General features: G+C 37.1%; 1 protein-coding gene across 2 annotated transcripts in view; it reads right to left on the minus strand.

Moving 5' to 3' along the window:
* Nucleotides 1–3,272: 3,272 nt before the first annotated feature.
* XRCC5 (X-ray repair cross complementing 5) overlaps nucleotides 3,273–20,936 on the minus strand; it is a 49,424-nt gene continuing 31,760 nt past the window's right edge. The window contains exons 16-21 of one of the 2 annotated variants that reach the window (XM_066323011.1): nucleotides 20,019–20,088; nucleotides 13,257–13,366; nucleotides 12,666–12,762; nucleotides 10,489–10,556; nucleotides 5,657–5,728; nucleotides 3,273–4,866 (exon numbers count right to left, since the gene is read on the minus strand). In XM_066323011.1, coding sequence (XP_066179108.1) covers nucleotides 4,852–4,866; nucleotides 5,657–5,728; nucleotides 10,489–10,556; nucleotides 12,666–12,762; nucleotides 13,257–13,366; nucleotides 20,019–20,088 — 432 coding nt within the window. In that variant the 3' untranslated portion in view covers nucleotides 3,273–4,851. Of the gene's footprint in view, nucleotides 4,867–5,596; nucleotides 5,729–10,488; nucleotides 10,557–12,665; nucleotides 12,763–13,256; nucleotides 13,367–20,018; nucleotides 20,089–20,936 lie in introns of those variants that run through there. The other variant, XM_066323012.1, reaches the window with a different exon arrangement.

Below are 20,936 nucleotides of genomic sequence, written 5' to 3' on the forward strand. Positions count from 1 at the left end.
TGCTGTCTTCACAAAGTTTATTGGGAAGAAGCAGATTAATTTCTATCCAGCTTAAGTCACTAAAGTACAGTATGTGCAGAGTCAGATGAGCAAAGAGTCTATTTTAAGGCACTCATCTCACAGATGCACTGAAGTTATGCCTGGTTTGTAAAAACAAAATTGAGATGTTTTCTAGTTTCCTGTTTAGTTCTTCTATCTTCATAAATGCAAGCACTATTCCAAAATAGTAAAAGAGGGAAGGTGGAGGGGGACACTAATCTTTCTGCTTACAAAAACTTGCTGCTTGGAAAAATATGATCAAACTTTAGCTAAGCTTTCTTCAAATGTTTTCCAAGTAATTTTCTTGTAAAGAGTATTTCTGCCTCTATGCTAATTTTTTATGCAGAGTTCAATGTGGTTTTTGATCCTTTGGGAAAGGTAAGAGAGGCTAAAAATCACAGCCTTGCCTTTTTTAATATATCTATTTTAGTCCTTTGTATCAGATTATGACAGCATTACAAAAGAAAACTTCACCTATTCTGGTTTCCTTTATTTTCTTTAATATGTGGTAATCTATTCCCCTAAAATTTTCAGGTTCGGTAATCACAAGAAAAGAAGAGCCCAAACTAGTACAGAACTTCCAGAGCTGCCTTCAAAACAGTGCAGAGAAATGCAATACACAAACTCCACCCCTCAGAAAAGCAAGTCACCTCTTGCAGAAGTCAATGCTGCCTTCCTCTACTAGCACCTTTAAGTGGTGAGGGCTTGCTGAAAGAACTGTTTATTCTGTGTGGTAGTTCTTCAAAGAATTTAGAAACAAAAGCCTGGGTGAGCCTCCAGTCCCCTGCTATTACTGGGAACATTTTGAGTTTTTTAAAAAAAAATCTTTGTAACCCACATCTCAAAAGAGACACAAGAAAACTTGGAAGTCTCCTGTATGTCACACTCATAAGTGCTCCCAGCACTGTGCTCCATTACTGTAATGGTACCTAGAGAAGAATGAAGATGGAAGGGGAAAGGAAGCAAAGTTGAAAATTTAGCGGAAATGAGTTTTCCACTGTCACAAACCAACAGCTGAAGTTACCTGCTTATTTCACAGACAGTGGTGAGGCTGAACAAATCCAAACCCACCCTTACAAGCACAGCAGCAACATCTACCAGTGTATTTGCCAGCTTAGCAACGTGCAAGTCAAAACTCTTCTTTCCAGATTATCTTCAACCTTATTGAGATTACAAGGAAATTTCTCCCTTGCCTTTTATCATGTGCAAATGCAGAATATAAAAGTGGCCCGTGTCTTTAGAATTCACAACTGAGATAACTGATTTTCCTTCCTCATTTTCTAATACCAAAGACACTGCTGCAACATCAAACAGACAATTCTGTCAAAATGCAAATACCAGGAAAGTTAGCAAGATGTAAATCCACCCTGGCAACTACGGGACCACAGTGCAGCAGAACAGGTCTCTTCACATTAGAAGTGTTTTGATGGTATGTGTAATACTTTTGTGCCACATTTTAAGGACAGAGGTGAAGCCTTGCTTTCAGAATTCTCCAAACATGTTGACACCATACTGCTAACCTGACATTAATTTCAACCTGATTAGTATCACACAAATCACAAGTCTTCAACTATGTAACATTCTAGAAGTTATTTTTTATTACTGTGGCATATTGACAACTGTCCAAGAGGACAAATTTGGTTTCTGAGTACAAAAAGGAATGAGACCAAACTTGAGAACAGCGTAACAGGTAGCAGACCCCACTACCCAGTGACAGAGCAAAAAGCTTTGTGCACAATTGATATAGCCTAGATACTTAGAGACTCACAGCATATTGTAACCAGAAGAGTCTTACTCTTCCTCCAGGACTCCCAAACCCAGTATTTCGTCCTTTTCTGTGGAGTACTCTCAGTTCCATGCTATGGTCCCAGCTCCCTCACATGTTACTTACGCTTTCTGGTATAATACCTTTGGATATTCTCCACCTCCCACAGTCCACACTGCAAAATACTTTTTTTTTTTAGCCCACACCCCTCTTCTAATTAAGGAAGAGAAGAAACAAAAGAACCTGCAGACTAGGCTGATATGACATAATGTTTAGGCTGTTGGCTGGAACTCTCAGCTGCTGGGCCAGACCAAGAGAGGAGAAACTCTCCTGAAGCTGAACTCATCCCTCCTTTCCCTTTCACCTCTTCCCAGCATCAACTTCCACAAAAAACTTTTACAACCTAATGCTGAAATCACTGCCTCTCCATCAGAGCTGATTGTGCCCAGTGAGCAGCAGATTAACAGAAAGACAGAGACAACAATCATAAGCTTTGATCTCATGGCAAACAAGGCTTACTAAGATTACTGGTTCATACCACTAGCAAAGAGCTTCCAGAGAGGCATTATTTCCAGGGAGAAAAAGAAAATAAACCAGTAACATACAACAAAAATCATAGTCTTCTTTTTTGTAAACACTGATAATTACTCTGCCTATAAAGTACATGACAAGGGATGTTCTGCTGCCTGCAGGAAAACAAATGCACTTTGTTTCCTTTATAGCTGCTTTTGAAGTGGACAACTAACTGCTCTAGTGCTTCTGAGGACTGGTCAGTGTGGCAATTGAAAATGAGAATTCTCAATGTAAATAATGAGTCAGACATACTAAACAGTAAGTCAGACTTTGCAACTGAAAATGTGAGCTTGAACTAAATGTGAGATCTCTTCCAGTCACTGAATGAGAACCTGAAAACTGGCCCTTTGCCAAAGAACACATGTAAAATCAGGCTGCAGACGTGACAGACCCTCACTAAGATCAGAAGCTTCTGAAGACTGAATGCAGAAGGCTGGGCAGAATGAAAGATGCTTTTCTTGCCTTCCAAGAATTCACTTTTATTTGTTTTGAGTCAAAAATTCTCATTCATCTTCTCAGTACTAGCAACTCAATCACCACACTGAGCCTACATGTACATACTGTGCTGTACAGGTAGCAAGAAGATCTATGCAGGAATTCTCCATGAACTAAATGTATATTCCTTGACCAAAGCCATACACTCTAGAAATGTGGTCAGTGAAATCAAAAGAAACAAAGTAACTTCATATTCTGGTAACGAGGTTCCATATTCCGGGTGGTTTTGACCAAGATTTTTTCATTATCTTATGCTTATTATGGTCCCTGTAAGTGCAGGTGCTCCCCAGTTTTGTTTGTTAGCCAGCAAAAGTACTAAACTAAAAGTACTAGAAAGTACCTTTAGGTACCGCATAAGTAGTCACCTGATTTTAGCAAACATGGCTCTGAAGACAAAACCCAACCTTTAAAATATTTTTATTAAGCAAAACCAAACCACACAAAACAAAACCAAACCAAACCACAAAAAGAAAAAGTGCAAAACAAGCCCCCAGCCAGTGTACTCCATACATTTGCCTTAAAAGACATTCAAAACACTGATCAAATAATTCTTATTTACAGTTGAGAAAAATATCTTTTGGTGATACAAAAGCTATAAAGGTCTGCAAAAATCACTAGCTCCCTGTCATCTGCATTTGAGAAATTATTTCGACTCAGTCAGGATAGGATGCAAGAGAGGACAGAGTAGGTTGCTGTGTAAGGAAGTAGGGGCAAAGAGCAATTGCTGTTTCCCACACAGGAGCTGTTGGCCAGTATAAAGCGTAAATATTCCACAACATTTTGCAACTACAGATCAAGATTTTTCCTTTTTTTTGTGATCTTAGTACCATTTTGCACAGTATATTTACACATTTATAATAATGAAAGAACAGCTTTTAACAGAATGAATCTGGTTGTAACAGATGAGCATGTGTGAAGGTGTCATTACTGCCTCTTCAGCTCTGCAATCACACTTGAATGGCTCTTTCTAACCAGCATTTGACTAGTTTGGATTGCTCTGTGTAGACATTACTCCATCCTGGTTGCCAGTATTAACTATTATCATTTATCTATCACAGCTGTCAGTGTACAGCTTGGAGGGCTTTTTCTGCTCTGGGTTAGCAGCAGTTCTCAGCAGTGTATGAAATGGGCATAGAACTGATTCTTCCTTTTAGCACCAGGAGCATTGACAGCAACCGTACTAGTTGGAAGTCTAAAAAATCAAAAATCCCAGCACATGAAACAGGAAAATGTGTAACAGAAAGGGACAGAGAGCTTGGGCTGCTGCTGAGTTGACAGGACAGAGATGACCATAATTACTGATCTGGGGACAGTGGCAAAATCAGCACACTTGGCTCTGCTGTGTGCTTTAGATTCTGTTGTGTATTTCAAACTATTAACTTGTGAGTCCCTGGCCTAGAATTTTTTCCCACAAGCATCTGTGGTGGTTTTCATGGTGCTTTGTTGGCTTTAAGTTTTTTTGCTCTATCTTGTTTTTTGTTTATTTGTTTTGAGTTGGTTTGTTGGCTTTTTTGAAGCATGAAAATAGAGACTTTTCCCCTTCTGTAACAATAAACCTATAGGGTTACCTTCACTAAATATTCAGTATTACCTTGTGACCTCGCTGGGACACTTCTGTCTTCCTTCCCAGGCAATATAACAAGAATTTCCAGCACCAGAGCAAATTCTCATTCAATTTAGTAGTGTTTAGCTAAAAGCAATACAAAGGACAAGCTTTATAAATTCAGTGTTCTAAAGAAAAAAAAGATGCCTTAAAAGTATCAATACTTTTCAAGTACTTCAGACAATTTCAATCTTGTGTTCCAGTTTTGAAAGTCAGATGACATTTATGCCAGCTGGAAACATTTCTGGGATTTCCGTTCTCATTTGAGAAAATAAAGATGGATGTACTGTCTTCTCATTAGCATCTTTTTTTGTGCCCCACCTCATAGAGACATCTCTTGCAAAACTTTGCTTGTATAGTCACTATATATCACCAGTCACATCATGTCCAGCTGCAAACAGAAGAAAGAGATTTGAAAGAAGCAGCATTGAAGTTATTTCTTACATGTCTTTAGTGCTGAGAAAACCAAGCAAATCTGGAAATCCTTATCATGTAACATAAATGGATTGCACAGAATTCAGTACTTATCTTCTATAAAGTACAAAAACAAACCTAAAAATCTTCACATAATCATATGTGCCATTTATAGATTTTTAAAAGTACAGTCCAAATGTAGAAATCTGTCTGTTATCAAAGCTTCCTTAAAACTATCTACACCATCAGCTTAAGTCATGGAGACAGATTTGTAACAAGTCAGCCTGTAAAAGATGGCTAAAATATTTATTAAAAACCCTGGTATCCTTGAATTTCAGCAAGCCTATATAAATAAGTTTAATTCAAAATATTAAACCATCTTTTTAAAAATGCTTTTCAATTTTCAACCCACATAACTAGCTGTTCAAGATCTACAAACTTTTTAAAATGCTATTATAGTAAATTATACCAATCTACTACTAAATGAGTGGCTCATTGGCACTTTTCAAACACAGAGGACACATTTTACCTCTGTAAACACCTATGTTACCACATTACATAGTATTTGCCATCCTGAAATTACACACCTGGCTAAGTTTTACAATAGCAAGTAAGTAATTTCACGTGGCTCTTCTGATTTAATTCCTTAGGTGTTTTCTAAGCCATGCACTCTAATATCTACTGCTTTAAGAAGCATTTGCCTCTCTCATTGCACCTTTCACTTAGAGCTTAATTCTAAAGCCACACCATATCTTTATGGTACTCACCAGATCATCAACATCACCACCTTCATCTGTAGGAGGCGGAGTTTCATTTTTCTGTTCCTTTGGAGCCAAGAACTAAAAATAAAAATGTATTTATGTGATACTGACAAAGCTGAGAGCCTTTAATGTTAATTTAAAAGAATGTCTCCTCTGTGTATCAAAACAAGCCCACCTGAAATTAAAAATCCCGAAGTAAGTTTTTTTCTGGTTTCCACCCTCCAAAATCATCTTAAACTACAAAAAGCTTGGTAAGACTTGCTTTTAAAAGGTTTTATGGTGAAGTGTGTCAAAAATACAGACAAAAGGATATGGTTCTTGAGACAACACATGGTTAGGCTGTAAAACACCCTGTGATAAGGATGCTGCAAATATTATTCCCTAGACTCAGGAGAAGATAAGGAAGATGCATAGAAGAGAAATAATTTGAAGTCTACTAACTCCACAGAAAAACAACCTCAGGGACAAAAAGTTTTCGAGACATCAGTGGCTGCAACCTGGAACTTTACATTTTTTCTACCCAACCCTTTCTGTCCACTGTCAGATACGTGATTCTGGATTAGATGGAAATTTTATCCATTTTAGTTCGACCAGGTTTATATTTTTGAAAAAATAACTGTGTGCAGCTACAAAATGCTCAGGGATAACAAAATATCCCCAATGATATGAGTACATACATGAAGGTGACCAATGGCTTCTTTGAGACATTTCCTACACACAGCATTCTAGTTCTGGGTTAAATTTGTAGGCTTCCCCATTTAATTCAATTAACATTTACCAAACGAACAAAGATATGAATTAAAAAAACTCACAACCCTCTAACATGCAAGACTGTTAGAATGCCAGTCTCAAAAATGGAAAATTCATTATGCAAAATTACACTGCTGTAGCTGCTGATACAACTCACCATATGCCCTTCACTTGAAGCATGACATTCATAAACAGAAGATAAAGGTAAGTTGCTCAGATACTATAAAAACTGAAATCAAACATACAGACAATATCTGGAGTACAACCACGTCCAAATTATTTCATAGATTTTTCTCTTACCCTAAAAAAACCCAACCAAAAACTAGAACAGTAGGAGAAAAATAGCAATACTTAACTCTTACTTTAAAAAACATCCAGTTTTGTCTACAAGTCTTAGTTACTACCTTTTAATCAATATCCTTAATATAAAACCTTTTTTTTTCCTTATTAAAATGCACCAGAATAAGTATACAGAGCCAGAAATAACCCTGTCCCCCAAGACTACACAGATGCGAAGCTAAGGAGGAAAAGTCGCATTTCCAGACTTGAAGTCCTGTCATCCTTAAGTCAGAAACATCTTTACTGTAACTCCAGATGATGAAAAAGAACAGCTAAGTAGAAAATAGCCACATTAAACAGGCTATAAATACCTGCTTAGATAACTCTTTTGTGCTCCTAAAAGGGAACTGCTGTTCAGCTGGGGACTTCAACTATATCAGCCAGAGAGTGTAAGAGGCCATGGAATCCTTATTAACTAACATCATCAATCTCTGAGACCATACATTTGTAGTGTGAAAAAGCTTAAACATTATTTTTAATAAACGAAATATCCTGATTCTTCTCTAGAACTCTAGTGACAGCTTTAGACATGGAGTAAAACTCTGTGACTTTCCTGTTGCATACTCTGGGACAAAAAGCAAATACATGTTTGGGTAACACCAAAGACAGAGGATATAGGCAACCTCTGCCCTGCTGTCTCAGTGACCAACAGTCAGACCTTTACCACATCCTAAGCAGCAACATCCAGGAGGAATACAGAAATCTCATTCCAAAGACAACATTCATGTTCTAACATGCTGAGTTTAACTTATCATAGAGATTCTGTAGCTAAAAAAAAAAAAAAAAAAAAAAAAAAAAAAAGGCAGGGAATGTGACAAGGCCAGAAGGAATTAGAATTTCAGGATGCCATATGCCTGTGTATCTTTTTTGTTGGAAGAGTTCTTAATCTAGTAGTAATATAAAGCACATACTATGAAACTAAAAACTAATGACATTTGTCAGCTCTGAAAGGCTTTTTGTGCCAGATCATATTTCCTTTTTTCACATTTAATTAAGAGTCAAATGGTATTTCTGGAAGCCACACATTTTTCAAAATTTTTACAATCAGCTTTCTCACACTAAATTATGCAAAGGAAGCTAAAAGCTAGAGAAATGTACAATGAAGATCTGCAGTAAATTGAAATCTGAAGTTTCTATCAAATGCTGAACATCCAAAGTTGGGGCTTTTTTCTGAAAACCTGTTTTACATTTATGCAAAAGCAAATTACATATAATAGCTGTGCTGAAATCCATTATCTTCCCTAAAGCAACCAGTAAAAGCACTTGACATTCCTGCTCTTTTAACCTACCATCCTCATGCTCTAAAAAGAGAATCTCACTATTACAGGGGAAAAAAAAATCATTTTTCTCAGTGATAGTAAAATATGCATGCATAACCTACCTCAAGCAAAAATAAAAAGGAAAGTTTGACCTGCCTAATAAGCAGCCTGGTAAGTCTTCCTTTTTCCTGCAGACAGCAACCCTATAAAACCTGTAATCTTACAGACAAAACAGTCCTGAAACTACTAGCAGCTAGTAAACAGCACATAAGAAAAAGGGCTTTTGTGTCACAAGGGACTACAATACAGACAACCCCATGACCTACAGACTTGCACATAACCTCTACAGAGGTGAAGAAGACTTGCATCTTACTCTGATGGAAGATATTTGAAAAAATACAACATAACCCTTAAGTGAAGGGTATTGCCTTCAGTACAGAAAACAAATGAACCACTTTTGCAATCTGCTGCTAGACCTAGGAAAATGCTGGTTTTGCATCACACAGGAAACCTGTGGTAGGGTTTAAATGGACCAAAGAGGACTAGATTTTATACCAGCCCCACAACACCAAGATAAAATATTCTATCCCTGCAGACCTTACTCAAAGAATACAGTCTTGCAGATTCTTAATGAAAAAGTCATATGAGCCCTTAACAGACAATGGTAATTAGGGTTCTGGGTTTGGATTTGGACAGTGTGTGGAGAGGTGGTTATCTGGTAAATACCTGGAATTGCCAATTGCTTGGTTGGGAAAGAGATGCAATCCAATTATTCTGGACTGGAAGGTAAGGTAACTGCCATATTAGAGAACTCTGCTGCAAAACTGATTTCATGCAATATCTTGTATTCCCTCAATTTAATGGGAAGATATAGCTATTGTACGACCTTCAATCAATCACAAAATGACCTTCACTCACATAATAGTTTCCTGTATTGCAAGATATGGTGATTGCAGGATGACGGTAAACAAAAATGTAAATTTGCAGTCAGTCTACAAATGCTTTGCTCCAGCTTAGCCTGGCAGCTGTGAATCCAGTCCTTGATACTCTATCATTTGTGCTGCATTGCTATGCAGGCACAGTATTTTTTAGTCACCACAAGCTCACAGTGAAGACAATGGTATGCTGCAAGGTCTTTGTGCTTAGTAGAGATTTCCTTAAGGAACAGTGGCTATTTCACATACCATTAGCATATTTTTTGAGCATCAGTGATAGTTTCAGACTAGAAAATAAAGTTCTCAAGAACAATACTGTCTTAGGAAGTTTCCAAGTAAATTCATAGCACTTGAAGTAGATAAAAAAGACTAATACTCTTTAAAACCACCACTGGGGGAAAAGTTGCTCTATACATTTATGTGTAATGATAAATAGCCAGTAGATCCTTCATGTCTAGAAAAATCATCACAGCCTGTCATTTGTATCCTGCACATGTGCTCAGCTTTCTGGACTCCTAGTTTGTTAGCTTTTAATTTTCATGACATTTCTGTGCCTTCTTCACCTTGAGGTAAATTGTTACAGATGAAAAAAGCAGTTTCTAAAATACAACCTTTTTCTACTCATCAACTAAATCAGGGAGAAACTACTTCTACCCACTTCTGGCTACTGCTAATGGAAGGCCTGGAAGTTGCAAAAATCAATGTGGCACCCTTTATAAAAGCTACTTCTCTGCAAAATGGTGATTTTAGCCACAGTTTTAGCTTCAGGGGGTCTATGATACAAGGACCTTTCTCCTAAACTAGCAGCCTGATACAAAAACATCCATCTTATCCTCTGCACACAAATACAACTTTTGACAGCAGCTCTGAATTCTGCTTCCAAAGAGAAGGCACCATTCTGCCTGTTCAAATTCAGTCCTTTGTAACTGGGACATGTTTAATCCATCACTGTAGTTACTGAAATGCTACATATCTGTACAAATGATACTTGTAAATAGTCCAAACCCCCCATTTCCAAAAGGATCTAATATGGTCACCAATAGTACCCCCAGCATCATGAATAATGTTCACCAATCCACAAGAGCTGCATAAAGTGAAAATGTTGGTATCACTGCATGTATGGTGAAACTAGCCTCAACAACTTGAATTGCTGGAGTTCACTAAACCTTTAAAAAGAAATATTGGATTTTTGGACTTGTGCTACCAGAGAGAACATATTTCATTCTGTGAAGTTCCAACAGTGCTCTCACATATGTAAATAGTACTCTGCCGTTCCACTACACTCAGTTGCTGAAGTTCCTATTCTTTGTAGAGGATATTTTCAGATAATTTCAACACATGCTACTTTTTAAAGACCAATTAAAGTAAAACACTGCAGTACATGCTAAGGTGTTTTTGCTCTGAAATGTAGAAGCTTCCATTGTGTGGCAAATGAACATTCTTATTTCTTCATATGGATCTTATTTCATTCAGCTGAAGATTTATCCACGTAAGAAAGTCTTCGGTTCCACAGCAAGGGCTCTATACAAACAGATGCTCATTAGAAAAACTGTACCTTCTCAGCCTCTTCACCCGTCACTGAACTTTCCTCTGCTTCATCTTTAGTGATCAAAGAAATTCTGTCTGAAAAAGAAAGAAAAAACCCATAAAAATATCATTAGAAGTCTTCCCAAAAATTCACCTAATGTTAGAAGTGAAAAAAGTGTTCCATATTCCAACTTCTGGATGTGTCATAATCACCAGCAAAAAAACGAGTATCACTCAAAGGAAAATGTGACTTGCATAAATGAGTCAACTATGATATAAAATATGATATAAATATAAATTAATGAGCATATTCATAAGCTTGTGGAAGTATCCATTTAGGAAACTGCTAATATTGTGACAATCAAACTAATGAGACACTAAAATCATAGATCACAGATGAAATGCTGAAAATCTATTAGAAATTACACTTTTAGTCATTCACAGCATGCTCTTAGGTCCTCAGAAAAAATTAACTCCTAGCATCCAGACACTTGTGCTGTGATTATCTATAATCTGACTACCAAAATGCTGGTCCTGCCAAAGTCTGACGACCAAAGTCTGACTGACAACCAAAGTGCTGGTCCTGCCCCACTGTGCCCCTTGGTTGTGCCAGCAGCACCACCCTGGTGCAGTGACATCCCATCTCCCCCCCCCCCCCCCCCAAAAAAAAAAAAAAAAAAAAAAAAAAAAAAAAAAAAATCTCCATTTATTTTGATCCCAATAGCTTTTCCAGTCTAGGTCATCACTTGGCCATACAAATGCTTGTGCCTGAATAAGCAGCTGTGGGTGTGAGAGCAAAGAATAAGAGATTCATAAAAATCTCAGCAGCAGTGTAAGTGTATCACCTTCATGTGCCCACAGAACCACATGGCAGGGTTTCATTGAAACAAAGGAATTTGTCAAAGAAACCTGCCTTTCTTCTGAACCACTAGCTCGTTCACTTACATCCATTTTCTTTTGGTGACTCATGACAAGACCCAATGCACACCACATTTGGTAGAAAAGAAGGGATGGGTCATGTGGCAACAATGAGAGAAAACAGGACTTCTGCTACTGTTAGCAGCAAGGAAAAAGCAATTTCAGCTGTCCAGTGAGAGCAGCCAGATTATGCATAAAGCATCAAGATTTCATTTCACTATGCTCTCAAAGGAAAAGAATCTATGCTGTATGAAAATATCATCTCTCTCTGTATTTGTTTTTTGGTTGATTTCTTCCTCAAAAATGTACTCCAGTTCATCAAAAACTCTGATTTATACTAACTAAAAATGATTCATGGCTTTGAAATACCCAAGTTCGCTACTTTCAAAATTTATTAGTTTCTTTTTTCAAATTCATACAGAGAAGATCTCCTACAGCACTACTGAATATAATGTTCTTGTCAGTGTTGTCCTGTGCTGGTATTTTCACATTGCTAAAAAAATTCCCATCCTGTAACTGAAAGAAGTTGGATGAAGTAGACATTACAGCATGTCTGGAGTTCACCAATTGGAATGGTACTATACAAAAACACATCACTGCATTTTATAACATGCACCCTTAAGAGATACAGCTGAGAATTTAACAGATTTTCTTAGCATTGGTTCCAATTAAAAACAAGATTATGACACAAAAGTGGTTTTTTTTTAGTCCACTATATTTTCTATTTGTGAAAATGTTCCTTTATTTATCACTGGCGCAGCCTCTGAATGTCTTTTAGAAAGGCACTGCCTTGTATCTCCCAGTTTAATCATCAGCAGGTGTCATATTACCACATATTCTGTCCTTCAGGCTACTTAAATACAAAATGATCAGTGACACATTTCAACGCTATCTATGACTTTTTGGAAGCTTAAACTGCAAGAATCTTTTTATAGCTCTACTGCATGAGTTTTTTCCATTTATTCTGAAATTCAGCTGAAATTGTGTCTTCTCCCTACCCCATAACATTTAATTTGTCTTTTCTTCCACAATTAATCTACCATTTCAACAAGACTTGGCAATGTATTATGAATAATGCTGATATGAAACTATTAGTGCAGAAAAGGAAAGGAAGCTGCAACATGAAAGTCGTTTTGTTTTTTTAAATAGGCTGCAGGAATGAAGCATATCAAAATGCTGCAATGGAGTTAGTCTAAGCGCCCCACTGCTAATGAAGTTTTCTTACTTAATGGATAAATGCATAATGCAACTAGAAATTGTCTTAATTTATTTTAAACGCCATCCTACCTTGTACCATGATCTCCCAAAAATCAGATAAGGCTTTATCTTCCAACTTTGATTTCAGAGCCTCCAGAAAGTCATTAAAACACTGCACCTTGGACAGCTGAAAAAATATAACAGCAAAACTAAGCAAGAAATACTAAAACTAGTAAAGAGCACTGCAAGCTTAATTCTTCATGAAGTCATTTAACATGGTGAACGCAAAAGTCTACAGAATTTGGATTTCTATTAAAAACCTGAGTTCTAAGGAAAGGTGAGCCACAAAAAGCCCCTTTCAGAAGGCTAGTAAAACTTTCTTGTAACAAGCTTTGTTGAAGAAAATTGTAGGATTGCACTTTTAACTAGCACAAGCATCAGGTTAGAGGCCTACTGTTTTGTTTTTTAAAAAAACAAACAACAGCAAGTAATACCAGAGAGGTTTGTCACCATTCCAGTAAGAATAAACCCCTCCAGTAAGAATAAAACACAACTCTATTTCTAAACTATGAAACATATTTAAAGTTAAATTCTTTTTGCTGCAGAAACAGATTATCAAGAAGAAAGGTTCATTATGCCTTTAATTTGAAAGAGACAAGAGTATTCACACATTAACATTACCTTCATGGCCTCCTCTCTAAAAGCTCTGATACAGTTGATCCCTTTCATGTAGTACTGTGAACCTTTATTTTCCAAGAACTGATCAATGCGGTTTATCAACTGCTGACTCACTGGAAGACAAGGAGAAATAAATAGGTAAATAAATAAACCACTGCAAACAGACAAGAGAAAAATGTCACTCATGAACTCTGCAAATCCAAACTAATTTCTGCTGGATTTTAGTAATTTATTTTCTCTTCAATGTTTATTTACATTTGAGGAACTGTCCAATTTAACCCTCTGGCAGACACCTCAGCCACGGGAAAAAACAAGTGTGAGGAGGATTCAACACTGATCTATAAACTCAGAAGCATTGTGAAAAGAATGAATAGGGAATTGATAGTGCCCTGCCTCTCTCAAAACAAGAGCCAAGGTTTGGGTTAAGAACAAACAGCAAAAACAGAATCTCTTGAAACATACATCAGTTTACCCCTTTAGCACAGGCTGATTTAAGTTTTAAAAGCTTAAAAAATGTTTGAAGAAATTCTTAGAATTCTTAAAAGAAGATATCTATCAAGGGAGATTAAGTGTTGTTGCCATTGAAAAAAAGATTCAGGAAAGCCTTCTGATCAAGTCACAGCATCTGCCTGTCCTGCTCTTGTACTGTTTAAGAGCAGTCAGTGGATTAACAGAATCTTTCCCCTGACCTACAGCCCTTCCCAGCTCCAGATGTTATGGGCATAGACATCACTTCAAGAATCTCAGCTATGGAAGCATCAACAAAGAAAATCACTTGCCAGAGTGGTGGAAGAAACAAGAAGTAAACACACCAAGAAGGAGACATTGTTTAAGTACTGTGTTCCGCTCTGCTCACTGTGAGTATGCACAGCACTGGCTGTTATATTATTTTCTATTAAATGCCTAATTGAACTGAATCTAAAGGACAACATCACTGAATAGTGTGAAACAAGGCATGTTTGATATTCTCCCACTAGCTTTTGACAGTTTCTAGAAAAGGAGGCAGATAATGGTTCTGCCCAACAGCAGCTACAGCACAAGAAAGTGTGCTAAAATGCCTACTGCGCCAGAGGTAATCAGCTCACTCTCTATTTATTTCACCAGTAGCTGACAAACTAAATTGAAGTCTAACTACTTAAGCTTCCCAAGTTAAGTCAGTCCATTTTTTTCATGGTTAATGATTTTCTCATTAAATGTTCTAATTTCTTATGAATTGCACTAATAAAAGCAAGTCCTGCTGGTGTTTTCAGTGGTAGTGGTGGTTTTTTTAAACACTGCCTTCTCATTGATGTGTTAAATTAAAACCCCAGGCACTATGAGGGTGCAATAAAAGTCTTTATTGCCAGAAAGATTCCAGCATACTGTTTAAAATTATCAGACATTCTACTACTTCTTTCGCATTTAATTTTTTTAAAATCCCTTTCCATTTGATTGCCCTGGCAGCCATCAGAAGAAAAGACTTTCTTGCTACTGTGAGGTGCCTCCATCTGAAATCTGTTGTAAGGAACCAAAGAAAACCTGCAATGTTTTACCAGGCACTGAGAGTCTATAATATAGGCAGCAAACAGGTTACACGGCAACAGTATTTAAAGTCACATTCCTCTAACATCCTGAAATAGCTTGGCTAAAAAGTTGGTTCTGTCCATTGGGTTTCTCTTAAATGATAGGCCAATAGTGGATGAATCTAAAATAGACAAAAATCCCTGTGTTCTGATTAGCCTACCAAATTACTTCAAGGGGCCAAAAGTAATACTAAAGACAGTAGATAAGGATTATAACTGGAAATTCTTTAAGTGGTTGCTGTTCCTTTACACTTCTAATCTGAGAGCTTCGTTGATTTCCTGCTGCCTTTTCATTAGTCTGAATCTTTGGGTCTGGATGCTGCAAAAAATAGATGTCCCTGTTTTTGGAGCAAGGCATGTTCTGCATAAAGATGTCTTTTTAAGTAAGCTGTGATAAGCATTAACTCTGATGTGCCCCAGACAAATCTCAGGCATTGAGCTTTTGAATAACAGGCCCTTGAGTTACAAACCAACAGCCTATCCAGGCCACTTTTGTGTTATTGTAACTTTTTTCTTCTCTCCCAACTTCCCTCATTCCACATACATTTAAGGAAGTGAACTAACAACAGACATATTGCATTAACTGGAATTTCCAGCACTCCTAATCACCACCACATTCTGCAGAACATCCCAAGAAATTTTAATCTCCTCTTTCCTCCTTCTACTGTACCTGACCGGTTAGATAACAAATATAGTTATTACGGGTTGGAGAACTGCAGGGGAAAAAAAAAATCACTGAATAGAAGATCTTTTAGTTCTAGCAGAATTTTATCTCTTCCCCTCTGGCATTCAGATACATTTGCTACTCCAAAATACATTCAGCAGTGCTGTCATTTTTTGTGAAATATGCCATGAACAATTATATTCACTTGTTATCTCTGAACAGCTACGGTACAAAAGTGCAGTTGTATTTTTGTGTTTTTTCAGTTCAGCTCTTGGTCTTGATTACTATACCAATCAGATTACACAATAATAATTGCCAAAACTGTCTATTATTACAGCTCAAGTTCGCTTCCTTGGGGATTCCCCCCCCCCCCCCCCAAAAAAAAAATACATAAATCAGGTTAAGAAAATAATTCTTCCTTTTGACAAAAGACTCCCATTGTTAATCTTCTGATTTACGTACTGCTGATGGTAATGATTTGTATTCATGGACAGTACTTAAAGTGTGATTCACTGACAAATCAGTTAAATCATCTGATAATTAATTTTAAAATACCACTCTGTATCATCTTTCTAGAACTAAAAAGAAGAAAGAAATTCTGAACTGAAAACTGTACTAATTTTTAAGGACCTCCTTCATCTTTAAGCCAGGAAATACGGATTTTAAGATCAAGAGCTGTTGGCTGTTGAACTACTCCAATACCCTATGAGGTGATTGTTCAGTTTTGAAATGGTGTCTCTAAATGTCCAGTGAGTATGGATCAGAATGATTGAGGCTGGATATCTGAAGAACATATGACCCAAATCCTGCTAAAAACAGGGTTCACTGTGGAACAGTGCTCCACAGACTTGAGTTCTGTGTAGCTCCAAAGATGGAGAGCCTCCAAGTCCTCTGGGCCCCTTTTTCTGTGTTTGAGTCCCATCATTGTGATCTTTATTACCTTTTCCCCGATAACATCCAATTCAAATTCTGTTTGTTGCAACTCAGAGCTTTGAGTCTCACCCAATTGCTATGCCCTTCAAAGACAAAACTGGCTTCATCTTCTCTGTGAAGCAGATACACAGAAAACTTCAAAGTCATTTTATATACTCAAGTATTTGTTTTGCAAAAGCTCTTCTAATGACTGAATCATTTTCATCAAACCAGTCATTGCATTTGGCCTACCTAGAGTAGAGCATGAATAGTCTCTGAAACATACAAAAACATCCAGTAAGATAAAAATGCAGACAAACTGCAAAAACATGCCAACAAAGAATGAAATTAAGTTTTAGCTTTTTAAAAAAAGCTATCTTAGCTCCAAGAAAGGTAATCAACTATACTTATTTCTACAGAAAACCTTACAATAAAATATCACCCTTGTTCACATGCAGTTACTGATTCCTTTAACTATATTTTTCTAGGAATGGCTAGGAAAATAATATTAACAAGTTTACTGCAAATATAAAAACGAGAGGTTAGTGCAATTTGCCTCTGGACATTTTTCTTAGGTCCATAAACTGTTAAGTTGTCATTGCAGATTTCTCTCTCAGCTGACAGAAAAATAAAAAAAGCTTTTTTGACATCATGTTCTCAGACAGGAGTACTGTAAGATGCAATGAAATGTGGCCTATAAACTCACACTGAAAATTTACAAATCAAAGAAAATAGTATGCATGTGTCAATATCTTTTTCTACTCCCCTAATTCTGTCTTATACAGAAGCCTATGAAAATACAACACAATACATCAGATATGATCTGCTCTGCAGAGATGCAGACATGGACAGAAACCTCCAAATAGGAGGATGAACTGGTAGTACGTGGCTACTCCTTTGGCATTACAAAGATGACAAGCACTGACTGTATTTGAGAGTCTTCTCTGAAGCCACAGCAATGAATGAACTCATTGTACACCCTTGGGAGCAACAATTAGATTCAACTCAGGTAAACTAATCTATTTTATGTGCAGTCATTGACAAAAATGTCAGAAGCTGTTATCAGAAGACATCTCTTTGTGATGACTGTACACTTGTGACTTGCTCAAAATAAGACCTGCATAAAATGACATCTCTCTGGCCATGAATGCAAATAAGAAAGTAAGGATGTCTAGAGGGGAACACAATTCCAGCTAACCAGTAAGCTGATGCCCTCAAACATAACTCAACATGTAACCCCTAAGCAGCTCCCTACTGTAATAAACTACACAGTTTTCAGGTAAAACCAAAGTAAATTACTACTTCAGGAAATTCAGCCACCAGTCCAGAAAACCCATCTCTAAAATCCTTACCAATCGGAAAATCTTTGATTTTCTAAAGAGATATATTTAGGCATTGGTGGCAAAGTTCTCACACAGCATCAGACACAGACTAGCTTCCACTTAAGACTTCTGCTATGAAAGGTACAACCCCAAATTTATGAATCCCAGTGAGGGCACTGCAGGAAATATACTGATGCCTATTTTCAATGATAAATTTACCATCAGGACTTCCTACAAGCTGTTTCAGAAGAAAAAGAATCACCTTGCCATCCTCTGGTACTGCTAACTTTATAATTTTGGTGTGAGTGTGCCATTAACCCGCAACTTAATTAAAAAGCAACTGTAGTGGCAGTATTTAAAGTACAACTCTTCCTTACTGCTATGACTTCTCCATCTACTAAAAAGCAACCCTCCTCCAATCAAATAGTTGAAAGGTCTTTCTTCTCCCAATGAAAGGACTGCTGTTATACTGAAAGGTGAATGTAAGCTCTAGTCAATTAGGAAGCCTGTAGCAGACACTTTTTTAATACAAGAAAGAAAAACAGAATGCAACTTAGCAGTTCTCCTGTCTGCATCCTGACACATGCTACCTTTTTTACAATGAAGCATTTGAATGTCACAGATTATCCTTTTCTGCAAAGAAATTTCATATTTCTTATGTTCTAGCAAAGGGAAAAAAGTTTCATCATTAAATGACAAAATTATACCAAAAACCTCTTAGAACCACTGAATAGGCTTAAGGCAGAATTTACTATTTACATAACCAAAGTGAAATACAGAAAGCCATTAAAAACATGCCTGCAATGTTCAATGTATTAAGGTGCCTAAAAGGCTCTAAAGCACAAAAAGGATTATCCAGAAGAAAGAGATAATATGCAAAACATGTTTTTATTTATAGTGGCTTCTCTCCTCTTTAAATGGGTAACTGCACTACATTCTGTTTAACTACACCTTATCATTACAGAGCAGATCACACAGAACAAAAGCAAATTGCTCAGAATTTCAGAACCTTCCAAACATGTAGTGCAGCTATCTCCAGCACAGCTACCAAGTGGACATATTTAAGCACTCTTTCTAGTTAAACAATCTTCAAGGGTAATCACTAAACTTATTTCTGCCTTAAAGCTTTCCTACATGATAAAATTTATCACTGTAACAAAGTGATAAATAAAAAATAAATAAAAAAGTGATTAAAAAAACCAAAGAAACTGTCCCACAGTTTCTGTATTTTAATGTATTGTACAATGCTTTTTTACTGCATCTTAATATATCTGAGACTTAAGAATACAACTCCAAATATTTTTTCAATGAACAACTTCTTCTGGGTCTAATGAAAAATCCATGTGAAAAAGCTAGCTAGCTGTCTTAGAGGTCTGGAAATTCTGGAGAGAAATAGGCTTTAACAGACCATATCACAGCTCAATATACTACTAAACACACTCCTGAAACTACATCCAAAAGTACCAAAGGTCTTGCTTACCAGCACCTCTGCAAATCTTTCTTTGAAAAGGAATGCGACATCAGTGGCTCTTTGGCAGATCAGGTTTACCCTGCCACAACCTTCAAATCACCCTTTACAAGATAAAGGACCCCATCCATCTTGTGCATTCTTTTTAAGATACCTTTGGATTACATAAATATCTGTATAGCTACCATACAAACCAATGATAATTTCATTCCATTTTCAGACTTAGGCTGAGAAACAGTGCTTGACCTGTGCCTTGTGTTCTTCCTCATCTCTGAGTCAGTGCACACAGACCATCCTCTCAATTTCAGATTACAAATACTACCTGCTTATTCCACTCTGAATTCACCTGTACTCCCTTTCGCTCACAAGCAGTAAGAAATGATGGTTGCATGTAAAGATTTAAGTCTCAAGCATGAGAGTCTCTTTTTTGTTGATGGAGAATGAGACAGGTTTCTCACACTGTGCACATCCAAAAGCTCTCCACTTCAGGTCAGAAAGATCCTGGGAAGGAGAAGCTGAGGTTCATTCTGAATGAGATAGTCAGTGAATACCAATGGGTCTTCTGCTAGAAACACCTAAGGGGTTGCTCAGGTGCCTCAGAGTAGCTGTCTAGTGCCTTCTTACCCAAACACAGCTGAGACTTTTCATTGGGGAAGGCAAGTATTAACAAGAGAATTACGAATTACACCTTCCTTGGCTGAAGTGGCGCTACGAGCTAACCTGTAAATTTCAGAGCAACTCATATTGCACTAGAAACTTACGTTTAGACAAATGGATTGCATTTACTGAACCCCAAAGGTGCTACTAGTATAATTAAGACAGACAAAAGTAATTTACCATCTTTGAAGTCAGCATTTTTCTTCCTCACCAGAATTCGGAAATCATCTGCTGGGTTAACGCTGCCTACCTACAAAAAGTACAAAAAAATCAATTCAATTGTCTTCCAATACCCATCTCTTCCTTCTTGTCAAGCAACAAGAATCTTTAAATTTCTTTTTACTTTAACATGAAAACAGAAGCTGTGTACTTCTCTGCATTCAGACTCAAAAAATGCAAGTCTTATAATGGGTGCTAATGCACAGTACTGCTGGCAAAGTTTGGCTATGACACGAGCTCTGCTGCACAAGCTGATCACTTCTCTGGTGCCGAGAGGACAGAAACACAACAATTCAGGTTATCTGCTAGTTCAGCTTTGAGATCTTCTGTAGCACAGGCCTCTTAGACCCCCCTATTCCCACCAGAAGCTTAGTGAGGAGTGTGAGCTCCCCAGCATGTAGATACAGAATCATTGGTTTGCCACTCCAACAGGAACCTCAAAACAAACAGCTTGCACTTAAGTCATGTAGGCTTTGTGGCAGAGTCTGACATCTTAAAGCCAAAGCTCTAAATGGGCATGCAAGTGCAGAAACCTTTCAAAGGAACTTAAACCAGGTCAAATATAAATAAACATTGAAAAATGAAAAAAACATTGACTTGAAGGGAAAAAACCAACAACTCTATATTGCTTAAAATTCCCTATTCAGCAATTATAATTTTCCTACTTTATTTTTAATTTTTATGTTTTGCTGTTCAAAGTAAGTCATGGACCTTGCAAAGAAGTTTGCGTGGTCTGTATTTCTTTAAGATCTAGCAATGCCACTTTTCAGGAAATATCAATTAGGAGCACTGAACACTGAAATCTTTTTAGACTTTAAATATTTTTGTGAGTATCAACAATGCTTTTTTCAAAATGAACCTTAAATAGCACATTTGAAA

This window comes from Sylvia atricapilla, chromosome 7 (assembly GCF_009819655.1).
Source record: "Sylvia atricapilla isolate bSylAtr1 chromosome 7, bSylAtr1.pri, whole genome shotgun sequence".
Classification (NCBI taxonomy): domain Eukaryota; kingdom Metazoa; phylum Chordata; class Aves; order Passeriformes; family Sylviidae; genus Sylvia; species Sylvia atricapilla.